Source organism: Thalassophryne amazonica, chromosome 4 (assembly GCF_902500255.1).
Source record: "Thalassophryne amazonica chromosome 4, fThaAma1.1, whole genome shotgun sequence".
NCBI lineage: Eukaryota > Metazoa > Chordata > Actinopteri > Batrachoidiformes > Batrachoididae > Thalassophryne > Thalassophryne amazonica.
Genome location: NC_047106.1, coordinates 99,926,244 through 99,939,576, shown reverse-complemented (window position 1 = coordinate 99,939,576; position 13,333 = coordinate 99,926,244). Strand labels below are relative to the sequence as shown.

The 13,333-nt window shown below is 41.4% G+C and overlaps 1 protein-coding gene across 3 annotated transcripts in view; it reads left to right on the top strand.

Moving 5' to 3' along the window:
* The window catches only part of c2cd3 (C2 domain containing 3 centriole elongation regulator), a 105,145-nt gene that overhangs the window by 75,027 nt on the left and 16,785 nt on the right, over positions 1-13,333 (top strand). For all 3 annotated transcript variants that reach the window (XM_034168347.1, XM_034168346.1, XM_034168348.1), the window contains 10 exons: positions 326-600; positions 1,461-1,541; positions 1,619-2,221; positions 2,320-2,658; positions 2,740-2,878; positions 2,952-3,016; positions 3,098-3,306; positions 3,394-3,515; positions 3,635-3,784; positions 3,871-3,980. In XM_034168347.1, coding sequence (XP_034024238.1) covers positions 326-600; positions 1,461-1,541; positions 1,619-2,221; positions 2,320-2,658; positions 2,740-2,878; positions 2,952-3,016; positions 3,098-3,306; positions 3,394-3,515; positions 3,635-3,784; positions 3,871-3,980 — 2,093 coding nt within the window. The remainder of the gene's footprint in view (positions 1-325; positions 601-1,460; positions 1,542-1,618; positions 2,222-2,319; positions 2,659-2,739; positions 2,879-2,951; positions 3,017-3,097; positions 3,307-3,393; positions 3,516-3,634; positions 3,785-3,870; positions 3,981-13,333) is intronic.

The window sequence follows — 13,333 nt, the reverse complement described above, 5'->3', positions numbered from 1 at the left end:
TTTTTAATTTTGACCCCTGTGCAATTCTTCAATTGACCCCTACTTGGCCCCCTATTGAAAATTCAAATGGTTAAAGTTATTTTTCTACAACATGTACCAAAAGGTATACACAGTCAAATTTTGGTGCTTGTAACCGGATTTGAACTATTTTTGCAGTTACCTGCTGTACTACCTGGAGTACATTTTGAGAATGTAATTACAGGCTGTTGGCTGGGCTACAATATGAAAACATACCACTAGATGTCATCAAAACCCCCTTCAGCATTGTACAGTGCTCCTGTAAATATTTTTAACAATGCGCTGTGACTGTCTCTCTCTTTCTCAGGAAGTTATCAGAGCGGGATGAAAGCCTTCAGTACTATGCTCTTGCAGGAGTTAACACCTATGTCACAGTCCAGTTCTCTTTTTTGCCTGAACGTGAAAGAAGGTGCACCCGCATTGTTGCCAAAACCTTCTGCCCAGAATTTGATCACAATATGGAGGTGTCCTGTGATCTGCTGGTTCAAAGGAAGAACACAGAAACGTGCAGTCTAGCCGAGCAGCTGGATGAAGGTTTTGCTATTTTCACTGTCTGGAACAGAGAAAATCCAAAAGGTTTAGGTGAGCCTAATACCTGCATACCATGTTGTTGCTTATTTATTAATTAAACCATGTGTCATTTATTTTATTTGAATCTACAATATACACCCAAATGTGTCTGATGTTTCTTTGAGTGGTCCACCTGAATGATGAATATTATTATATGGCTACGACGCTATGCGCGCTCTGCTCTGATTGGCTGATTTCTGGTCTTATATTTTCCCATATCAGACCGTTACCATGACAATCAGCCCGGATCGTGCATCAGATTTGCAACTTTGTTTACAATTTTCATGATGTGAAATGAAATAAAACAAAAAGCAAATGAAGAAAATGTAGGAATTAACAGCAAACAAGCTCGAAGTGGACATGCAAACTGAAATGAAAGCCAACAAGATGAAACACAGCTCCGAACAGAACTTTGTTACCAACCAGAAAGCTAAAAAAGATTACAAAAACCAAGTTGGACATGAACATATGCCATAAATATCTAAACAGCATCAGAAAAAACGCACACATTGAAAGCTTACCAGCTAAAGAACAGACCATCTGTTAGCAAGTTCTTCATGGAGGTGAAGCGAACAAGTTTATGAGCCCAACACTGCTAGCAGCTTTCATATTTGGGCGATACTGAAAGTTTGCGTGTTTAGATATATAATAGCCATATAATAAACAAATTATTAACCTCACACTCAGTTAATAATTCTTTAATATCTAAACATTTTTTTTTAAATTTCATGAAATCCTTGTTTTTCTTGAAAACAAACCACTTTGAAATGATTTGACAAGGAAATGCGTGACCAGTGTATTTTTCTGTCAACGATTATTTTTTATTTCATTTGTGTGTGTGTGTGTGTGTGTGTGTGTTCATTCGTTCATAGCAGTATCCAATCCTAAGACAAAGGATGTGATGTTGGGCTTTGTAAAAATATCATGTGCTGAACTTATTCATAAGACAACAGGTATGTTCCACCCGAGGCAACTGCATTATACTGTATTGTTGTCATTGCACTCATGGCTTTTTTTTCCAAATATAAAGGTATTTCTGGCTGGTTTGGAGTTTACCTTCCTGGAGAACCAAGTACTTCTAAGGACTTAGTTGGAGGCCTTGAGATCTCAATGAACTTTCTCCGTCATTCAGACAGAGAACGGGTCATTCAAGCTGCTCGGAGCTTGGGCTCGGAAATCACCCAGTGGGACTCTAAACAGCAGGATGAAGAAGTGTGGGAAGACAGCTTGAAGACAATATCTCTAACCTTTTCGGTGCCTCAAGCATGGATACCTCTCCATTGCTTGCTTCTGCCAGACCACAGTGAGCTTATGCGTTCTACCTACTGCTACTTCAGGTACAAGTTCTACGACCACGATGCCTTTTGCTCCCCGATGAAACACCCATCTGTTGAGGAAAGTGGGGAGGAAAGCCTTGCCTCTGTAGCATTCCAGGAAAGTCGCACCTTTTTGCTGAGGGCCACCCCGCCCTTGATGTGGTATCTTCGAGAGGAGAGATTTGAGATTCAGGTGTGGGTTGCATTTAAGAAGGAAAAAACCAAAAGACCCCGTGATACAGACCGGCTGGTGGGTTCAGCATTTGTTGATTTGTCCTCTCTTGGCAAGACGACCAAGCAGTCGTTGAGACTCAGTGGTATGGAACGAATGATTCTCTTCTAATTTGCTTATGATTTTTTTGTAGTAAAATATTCCTGTTTTCCTCATTGTAATAAAAGTTGTGTGCTTACCCAGGAGTGTACCCACTGTTCAGACGTGCTGCATCAGATCTACACGGGGCTGCCTTAAGGGTGCACATAAGCCTGACCACAGATTGCGTCCCTGCCAAGATTTCTGATGAAATAGACAACCAGGTGGACACTAATAGTGAAGGGGAGATCTTATCAGATGAGATGGAAGCAGCCAATCATGTCCCTTCACCTCCTGCATTCAAACAATCACAAACTGGACAACAGGATAATTTTTCAAGAACCACTGAAGACATTACGTCTGTGCAGCATGTAGAAACCAGTATGGATGAGTCTTTTGCTGTGACTGTTGCAGTGGACAGGGCTATGCACCTGAGTCTAAAAGGTGAGCTTCTGGTGTGAAATTCAGTTTTCTTTTCCCGTTTCATATCGTGAAACTGCCACTTGTGCCATCTTTCTCTGGCAGGCTGTCCTCTAGCTGAGCGCAGTGGAGGAATGCCCTGTTGCTGTGTTTCATATGTCACTGCTGACAGTGCTGAACCAGTGTCCACCTCTGTCATAACAAACAGTGACTGCCCTGTGTGGGTCCATCAGCAGGAGTGCAGGTCATGTCACACACAATTTATAAAGTCCATTTGAAAAGCTAGTGTCAGTCTGACATGTTGTTTTAAACTACAGACTGTCAAAGCAGCTGCTGGTTGATCCACAACAGTCTCTGGTGTTCAAAGTTTGGCACAAAGGAGGTAAAAAAAAGAGAGACATACTCAGTTGTTGTATTTGACTGTTCAATGTGTTAATTTTCCTTCATGGTGTTACACTTTCAGAAATGGAGCGGGTTATAGGGTTTGCCTCTGTAGATCTGTCCCCCTTGCTCTGTGGGTTTCAGTCTGTGTGCGGCTGGTACAACATCACAGGTTTCAGTGGGCAGTGTCATGGTCAGCTCAAGGTGTCCATCACCCCCAGAGAGAACATGTGCAACATCCAGGGACAGACAAGAAGAAGTGTAACCGAAGAAGTTGTCAAAACCTCATCTGTGAGAGCTGTGCATTTATTTAATGTATTCAGTGTGTGCTGATTTGTAATTTTTAAAGATTACTAAACATGATTTTTTTATGAACAGGATTTGTGCCCTCTCACCTACCATACCACAGCAACATACAGCAGCTTCCCTTCTCACATCAGTCAGTATCTTGAACAAAAGATCTCTTCCTCTGACCACAGAGAACAGCAATTTACTGCTCGGTTTGTAAATTATGCTGTTCACACGTTATCATTGAGGCACAGATTAAAATGTATTGGCACATATTGAAGTAATACTCCCCATCTGCCTCTCATTTATGTTGTATTTTCAAATGTCACAGATCACCTGGAAGTGACCGTCATGATGAACACATGGATAAAGTACGCCTTTACCATCAGAGTCTGCATGAGCAAACAGCAACTCGTTCTGAGTGCAGCAGCACTGCTGTTGGCAACAGTCCGTCCACCTCAGTCCTGTTTTCAGCACTCAGGTGTTAATTATCTCTCTAATGTCATATCTTAACCTGTTTTTAAAGACTAACACAAAGTCTGTCTTCAACTTTTTCCCCCTTTACAGGAAAAACCTAAGTGAACTTGACAACATACAGAAATACTTCAGTCACAAGCTTTTAATTCCTGAATTTCCACCGATGAAAGAGCAGCACAGTCGTACTGACCCAGAACAGAGTGAGACTAACCCCTTTCAGCTTCTTTTCAAATCCACTCATTTACACCATGGTGTAAGGTCAATAAATCACAAGTAAAAAAATTTAGTCAGTCATATTGATGAATCAATTCATGCACCACTTGGTTCTAGTAACAAAATATTCAAAGTAGGTTTTGAAAAAATATGTATTAATAAGGGTGGCATGGCAGCTTAGTGGTTAGTACTGTTGCCTCACAGCAAAACGGTCCTAGGTTTGCTTCCCACTTGGTTCTTTCTGTGTGGAGTTTGCATGTTCCCCCTGTTTGCGTGTGGGTTCCCTCCAGGTGCGGTGGCATCCTCCCTCTTCCAAAGACACGCAGGTTAGGTGAATTAGAAACTTTTAAATTGACCAAATGTGTGAATGTGTTTGTCTGCCTATATGTGTGTTGGACCTACTGTAGGCTGGTTGTTCAAAGTCTACCCCAACTCTTGCCCAGTGGCTGCTGAGGTAGGCTTCAGCCATCGAATGTCTTAATCGTTTGCCTTAAAAGTGTTGGGAAGGTGTCGTAACACGGACCCGCAACAGGGGGCGCAAATGAACGGACAATGGATAAGACAAAGAGTAACAATTTAATGTTGTGAAACGCACAACTGGATACAGACAAAAATATATAATGCCAATTAAACACAAGGTGACGTGCGGGTATGCTCGAAGATAGAAGACCTCTGGCGATCGAAGAGCCGGGACCCACACAGCTTCCACCACCAACGGCCTGAAGAACACCGGAGCCGCCAAGTCCTGAGTCCCCAGGTGGTCACCGTCTTCTGTTGCAGACCCTGGTACTGCTGGCAGAAGATGAAAACAGTTAATGGTGAGTGTGTATCCACACACCCAGTAATCCTTCACCCACAGGTCTTCAGGGAGGGAAAACCTCCACCTCCGATACAGAATCACCTGTGCAGCTCCTGACAGTTGCTCCTTGGATGGAGTGAGAGGCGAAGACGTCGCAGACTCTCACTGCACGCCAATCCAATTATTACAGACTTCAGGAATACGGCTGCACACAGAACAATAATTAGTCTCAGAAAGTATGAATTGCAGAGAATTACCTTAACGGTAGCTGATTTCTCGGCGAGGAGGTGGAGTAATAATCCGGCTTTTGTAGGGAAGGTGGTGATTGGTGACAGCTGGTGTAAATGAGTGACAGCTGTCACTCTCTGTTGTCTCCGCAGACAACAGAGAGTGACAGCTGGTGTAAATGAGTGACAGCTGTCACTCTCTGTTGTCTCCGCGCCCTCTCATGCTTGAAGCCCGCACTCCAAGCAGGGCGCCGACTGGTGGTGGTGGGCCAGCAGTACCTCCTCTTCAGCGGCCCACACAACAAAAAGTGACGATTTGTTAGTAAATTCGCTCAGGAGGGAAAGTAAGCATTGTGATTGAAAGCAGAAGAGGGACAAGAAGGCTAGCCTGCTAGTTAAGCTAAAAGCACACAGAACTCATTCCAGAGTTTTTTCTTGTCAATGATCAGTCATTCAACTAGATGGACCTGCTCTGGTTGAGTATAAATGCATATGAGGAGATGAGGAACTCCTGCAATTTTATTTTCATGCAGGTAATGCCAGTCACATCGACGAGCTGTTCTGCCATAAAGACCTGTGGGTCCTCTGTGGGTGAAGACTTACGTTGGAGGGCTCTCTATCTATGTAAACAAACGTGGCACAAACTGTTCCCTGATTAGCTGTCACTGTTCTGAAGTGGCAGAACTGCTGTTAAATGCCAGTTGCATTATCTGCTACAGGAATTCACAACCACTGTTTACATCCAGCTAAAGATGCACTCAAGAGTTCAATAACAATGAGCTCCCGTCAAAACAAGGCCCAAAGGACTTTTATGATTGTAGGAGACTTTAACCACATAGAGTTCAAAGGACATTCACTGAAAGTTTTACCAGTGTGTCACCTCGTGCGTTAAAAAACCACAATAATGTTGAAATCTCAGATGGTGGAGTAGAGGCTATCAAGTAGCTCCTGCTTTTCCTACTAGTAAGTCCTTTTGACTTATCTTTTTCACTTTGGGTTGCACAGCAGATCTGAGATTGATCAGCATGTTGATTTGGCACAAGTGTTATGCCAAATGCCCCTCTTAATGCAACTCCACAATACATGGAGAATGGGCAGGTTTGGTCTTGAACCAGGACTCTTCCAGTTTGACTGATTTTTATTGATGCCTGAGAAACATACAACTATACTGTAAGACTTGCAAATGTCAATACTCTGTTGCGATTCAGCTTGTCATTATCTACAGTGATTCGCAGCCTGTTTGCTCTGTGTAAGCCTGATCCCATCAGATCTCAGAAGCTCAGCAAAGTGGGTCCTGATTAGTACTTGGATGAGAGAATTATTTGGAAGATGAGGGGCTGTGTGTTTCTCCCGGTAAACCTGGAGTTGCATCATGCAGAAAGGGCATGCGGCATAAAACTTGTGCCAAATCCAGTAGTTGGCATAGCTAACCAGAAAGTTAGCTTTGATATTCGCTAACTGAAAAGTTAACTTTTATAATGATAGATCGCTAAAAAACAATTTAGCAGAAGTTACAGCTAACCACTAACTTGTAGTATTGGCTCCGGTATACTGGCAGCTACTGACAAGCCAGTTTTGAGTTTAAGCCACGCCAATGCTCCTGAGTAAAATCAGTGACAATCACAAACCCAACATGAACAATGACTCAGAGCTTCTGTCTTTGTGCGCCCTGCTCACTGCTGTAAGGAAGTGTCAGTTACTTTCAACATGTAACAGTAAAGACATGTGGCAGAACACATCAAAAGCAAGGCAGTTTTCACTTATAGTTTGGTTTATAAACTAAACTAATTCCGGACAGTTTATCGACATTGATGTCAACATTTTTGACCCAAAATGCATAGTACACTGCCATCTACTGGATGGGAGTGCGAGTAGCGACCAACTATCACACGGTCTCTTTATGCAGAATCACAAACTTAAACAGAATTTTCAGTTTTGCAAATACCTTTTTTGTTTTTTTGGTTTTTTTTTTTAAGACAAATGAAAAAAAAAATACATTTACAAATAAATAAACCAACCAACCAGCAATGAGAGGAGACTCATTTTCCCATAATGCCTTTTGGCATCTCTGTGTGTTAATGCTTAAACCTTAAGAATTAGTGAATTACTTTAAACTTAATCCAGAACTACACTAACAGACCCAGAGAAATACTGATTTAAACATTGTAGCTGTTATGTTATCATAATCATTATTACTTTGTCTTCTAAAGTGGACCTTTAATTAAGAGATGTTTTGGAGGGCATGCCCCCACCATCTTTTGGCTGGATTAGGCCCTGGTTTGCAGTTTGAACAGGAACAATCAAGAATGTATTTAAAGTTCACCTTGATTGAGATGTAAGAAGGTTTTACAAGCTTATTTTACATCACGCCGTCCTTGGAGAGAGATTTTAGGCATCTTTTTGAAAAAGCGTTAGTGACAGCAGAGTTTGAAAGAAAAGTTTAAAACTTTAAACTTTCTTCTGCAACTCTGCTCTTTGCTTTGCTTGTCATTATAGCACTGTGACAAACACACAGCAGGCTCACCCCCCCTCAGCAGAGTCCACACAGGACAGAGGAACAGACGTGGGGGGGACAAAACAGACATTACTCTAAACATCTGTTTTTGAACGGTCTGCACGTTTCCCGGGGTTGTGATAAACTTTATATCTTGTGTCCAGCCTTTATTTTGACTCAGCGCAAACCCTGCCTTTTGGCAACCCAATTGATGGAAATCCATCACAGCAACGGAGAGCTGTCATCCCTACATGCAAGTATGGGGGGAAGTGATGGTCTAGTGGTTAAACATGAGGAAGATTTTTCTGATCAAACCCCAGCCTTAAGGGGGGGGGGGGGGGGGGTAACCACTAAGGATCCTTGGGCAAGGTCCTTAATCCTAAATTGCTCCCGGTGTGTAGTGAGCGCCTTGCATGGCAGCACCCTGACATCAGTGTGCTCATGTGAATGTGAAGCATCACTGTAAAGTGTTTTGAGCTTCTGATTCAGACAGAAGAGTGCTAAATGCAATCCATTTACCATTACAGTGCATAGATACTTAAACGTCACTTAATAATAAACATGACAATGATGAATTAATAAAATTTTGGATTTTCTGCGATTAGAAGCGAAACGTCCTCGCATCAAGCAACCCAGTCCAGTCGAAGATTCAAGCTTCTCTACAATGCAGCTGGTTGGTCATAAATGGTACGACCTCTGTGTGTGGGGAATCACGCGCCTGTGTTTGTATTTGGCGCTGTGGGAGACAGCTGCCTCTGTTTTACCTCATTTTTTGAGCTAGTTTTTCCTATCCTTCTAACCTGCTCTTCTCACGAAGACATTGTGTGCTTTATACATATCTCATGGATACGAGGTCTGTTAGAAAAGTATCAGACCTTTTTTTTTCTTTCAAAAACCTGATGGTTTTGAATCAAGCTTGCTTGCGTGAGCCAACCTTGAACTTTGTGCGCATGCGTGAATGTTTTCACATCTGTCGATTGCGTCATTTGCTGGCAAGAAGCATTTGTGTGAGGACGTGTGTCGTGCTCTGGGCGGATTTTCATTGCAAGGAAAATGGCGGAACAACTGGAGCAGCGCTACTGCATCAAATTTTGCCAGAAACTGAGCTACAAGCCCAACTTGCTTCCTCCTTTGCGCCCCTCGCGCTGTTGTGGCTCCGAGCTGCAGCGTTGTCATAATGATGCACCGCGCAACCGGGAGCACCCCCGGTGTGAAAGGAGCTTAAGGTCTAACCTTACCAACCCCAGTCAGTCTAGCTGAGGACATGATATAAATTCAAAAAGGTTCACTAGTGCAGAGCTAAACACTTTACCACATACACTGAAATCACACTTCTGCTTTTAATGCAGCGCCTCCAGCGGTGATTTATTTTTAGTGTGATAATCTAAAATGTGAATTTTTAAAAGTAAAAGATATGTGTGATATTTTCACAGTGACAGTGTCGATAAACTGTCCAGAATTAGTTTTGTTTATAAATCAAACCATAAGTGAAAACTGCTTTGCTTTTTAAGTCTTCCACCACACGTCTGGGGCAATGTATGTTGAATGCAAAGGATTTTTTTTTTTGTAGCAGCCTGGCAGCCAGGCCTCTTCTGCTGGGGTCACGTTGAGCTCAGTTCCTCACAGCTGCCTAACTGCTGCAAAACACCTAACATACAGAAAATGTATGATTTTAGGGTTTGCAAACACTTTTTAACCATTCGGCTTTTCTAACTATGTCAGCAAAAAAATGTTAGCAGACTGAAAATTAGCGGAACTAAATTTAGTGGAAGCTAATTGGTCTGCTGATGGTTTTCAAAGTTAGCTGAAAAGCTAATCCATTAACAAAAAGTTAACTTCTTTAATTTGTGGTGAGCAGATTAGCGGAACTGTGCCCACCACTGGCCAAATCCCAATACGGATCTGTGCTGGATCCACTGTGGTGACTCTGAATAAACTGGAACAACCGTAAGGCAAACAACATCATCTACAGTTATTCATAGTTCAATGAAACTCACATCATTGATGCATGAGTTTTTAAAACAACACATTGAAAAGTTTCCAAATGTGTCCTTAAACGTGATACTAGATTTTCATGATAACTAAACTTTTTCTTACGAAATAGGATGGATGAATGGATGAGATTTATTGTCATTGTCATTACAAGTGCAACAACAACGAGATTACGTCCACACTCATTTTACCACAGACAAACAGCAATTAATCCACAATTATTACTTGTTTACCGTAATAATGGCACACATCAGAATTAAGACAACACATATATATTTGACATTGTTTATGTGGACTAAACTTGAAACAGTACGTTATCCAAACTGAGGCGATGTGAGTGTGTGGTAGCCACTGCAACTGGAGTCGTGCTGCCGCTAGCTTGGGGGGAAGGGGAAGGGGGGTGACATGAGTAGAAGCCGGAGTGGGAGGTGTGTGATGGGGGGTAGGAAGGGGGTGGGGAGAGGGAGTGGAGCATGCTTCAGTCCTATGAAAAACAGTTTATTGTCTTTGTGGGTTGAGATAATAAAGGAGCCAAATAATCACCAAGGCCTGAAGACATTCCTCTGGTGGAAAACAGTTAGCCAATTTGTCCTTCAGGCTGATAAGCCTGCCGTGTTGTGGTTTGAGCAGTGAAAAACACTTTTTACAGTTCCACTTGAACAACCAAATCCCAATTATGAATTAAGAATATTCCCAATTATGAAATAAGAATATTCCCCGGCCTCCGAAATCTTCAATTTCATCTGCAAGGCACGCATCTGCTCCAAGATGTCATCCAATTTGCGTCTGAGTTCAAAAGTCATTGCAGTCTGAGAATGCAATGCCTTGCCCACCTCGTTAATCATGACGGACAAGCGATGGGGCCGTGGTTCTTGATGCTGCCGTCTTGCCAATTTTCCGATAGATAGGGCAGCACATAAGCCAGAAAGTACCAGCCGTGCTACCATAAGACCAAATATGAATAAATCCTCGACGTCCTCAACAGAGAAAAGCACCAAGCATGCAATACGCCAAGACCCCCAGGAGTTGAGAACATAGCCCGCAGGATGCGTTCCATCTGGGCAGGTAGGATCCCCCGGTCCTGACCTTCTTGTAGAAAAGATGGTGTCAATAGCTTTCAGAGACCAGCTGATCAATTCCATGGTTAATCCAATAAATATCCAGTAGAACCAGTATCCAGTATAATTTGAGGAATTCACAGTTTGGTTAAGTAGGGACTTGAAGGTTAAAGCAGAGAGCAGAGATAAGGGAGAGTGGAGGAGATGTGACTGCCCTCGTCAGAGACCCAAGCTAATCTAAACTAGAGTAGCCTAACCTAAAAGTGTACCAATACATATGGAACTGCTCTGTCCATATGATCAGTCAACTGTATGGCAGTACAGTGACAATTTGACAATTGTGCTGCTTTGTCAAAAAATGCTCCCGTAGCACCAATCGATAGTAGAGTCCATTGATTCATGCTACCCTATCAAAAAATATGAGCCATAATTATGGGTACCTTTTCTAGTTTTGTAGCCCAAATCCCATACATTTTTAATTTAGATTGTGTTATAATTTTACTTATTTAAGTTACAAGCAAGGGTGTGTGTGCTGTCAGAGCATGGGGAGCATATTTTATACTGTTATATTTTTACATATGATTTGAAGGGACCATATTTTGACTGACCAATATCCCTTATCAGATAGTGCTCCCAGTAAACACATTAAATTTGCCACCTCCACTCACTCTGTATGTACTGTTCGAGCATAGGCAGCATGTTTTGATATGCCATTATATTTCTATATGTGATTTCAATGGGAGTGTATTTACCACACCACAAAGTTGCTTTAGCAAGGTTGCACAGATTTATGGGTGTAGAAACAGATTTCAGGAATGTGTTTGCACATGCGAGAAGCCTCATAGTAGCACACCTAGATAGGAAGACTCGTAGATAGGCTCTACAGAACACCAGCAACAAGAGGTGACATAACCAACCTAACTATAAAAGTTCTTGTTTTATAAAGATTTTACAGATGAGATGTCCGCTGAATAGTGTCACTGCCTATGATGACTTTAAGTCTGGAGCGGTGTTTTATGAGATACTGTCATTTGCGCAAAATCAAACAACTGTGGACAAAATATTGAAGGCAGTCTGATGTGCTGGGTCTGCGCCACTATTAAAATGCAGAATTGTTTTCCTCCTCCGTCGGATGTTGTAGACTTCTTATACATGTTAAGTGAAGAATGATGAATGTCAAACTGCAGAGTTTATTACCTTTTTAAAGAAATACAGTAATGAGGGGAAAAAAGTGCCGAAGTCCCAAAGAACAAAGAGACCAGACAGAGAGGAGACAGAGCCAAGAAGAAGAGGAGTGTCTCTCCCTTATTTAGCAGGAGTAGGGGAAAAACTACGGAGGATCTTCAGACAGCACAAAATCCCAGTTTACTTTAAACCTGTTAACATCTTGAGACAGAAATTAGTTCACCCTAAGGACAGGATCCCTAGTTACAAACAGAGCAATGTAGTGTATTTTATCAGATGTCAGGAAAACTGCAACGAACACTACATAGGTGAAATTAAGCCATGGGTTAAAGTTCTCCATCACCACAAAGGATTTCCGTCATTTGGAAAATTTAACTACACATACATGTGTGCACGTGGTGTCATGTGTGTTTTGGGGCCGAAATATGATAGTCTCACCGTCAAAGCAACATCCCATTCTGCGCTAATCAAAGCAGCAGCAATGTCAGCGTGGACTGCGGAGGAAAGGACTGTAAATTTTCACTCCTCTCCGCTGTTTTTACTGCTTGCCATGAGCCACGGTTCTTCTCCTCCCTGTTTTCGTGGGAACATTGGCAGACTTTCCCCAAGTAGAGCAGGGCATGGCTTTGCTTTGAACTAATGAAGCAATGATCCGAATCACTGCTTCGATAGTTCGTTGTTTTATTTTGCTTTAATCTTAATTTTGCCCTGCTAAAACCCTAAAGAGCATATGTCTGTGAGTAATATTTACCTTTTTCATGTTCAACCGACCTGTTATTGTCTTCTGAAACAGTTGATAGATGTATTTTATAACTTAAAAATGGGACAGATGCTAACGCGTTAGCATGTCTATGGCATTTTCAATGTTAAAGTTAGCATTAAGCTGTTTGCATCTCAGCACAGTTTGTGTGCATTTCTGTATAATTAATGGCTCAGCGTTTGTTGTCGTAAAAGAGTCAAATGTATTACAAATTGTAATATTTTTTATTTCTATATTAATAATAATAATAGCAACAACATCAAATGTAATACTACTAATAATACTGCTACAATACAATTTTAGAGAAACAAAGAACTTGATAAAACAAAACACAACAGAAGAGGTAAAACCAACTAACAATGAACATAAATAAATATAGAAATAAGTGTTTCCTGTGAACACATAGTGACTCTTAAACATCCACTTCATCCCTGTTTTATTTAAGTTTAATGACAGTTTCTTTCAGTCAAACCACATCTGTGTTTTTATACAAGAAAAAAAAATAAAATTCAGTAAACTACACATTTGTGTCTTTTTTCATGAAAATATCTTATTAAAGGGCACATATTACACTTTATTCAGCCCTTTAAAATACGTTTGTGGACTCATATGTTGTCAGTGGTTGAGATAGTTGCTGTGGGCATCTAAAAATGCTCATAATCGACTGAAACCTGATTGAAATTTCTGTGGTGTGTCGGTGATGTATGTATGTGCAAAATAAAACAAACACTACTAATTTTCTTTGTTTCAGAGGGCTTCATACCCATTAAAATTCACCAGAATATAAAAAATTTGGCTTGCTCTTTAAAAAAAAAAAAAAAAAAA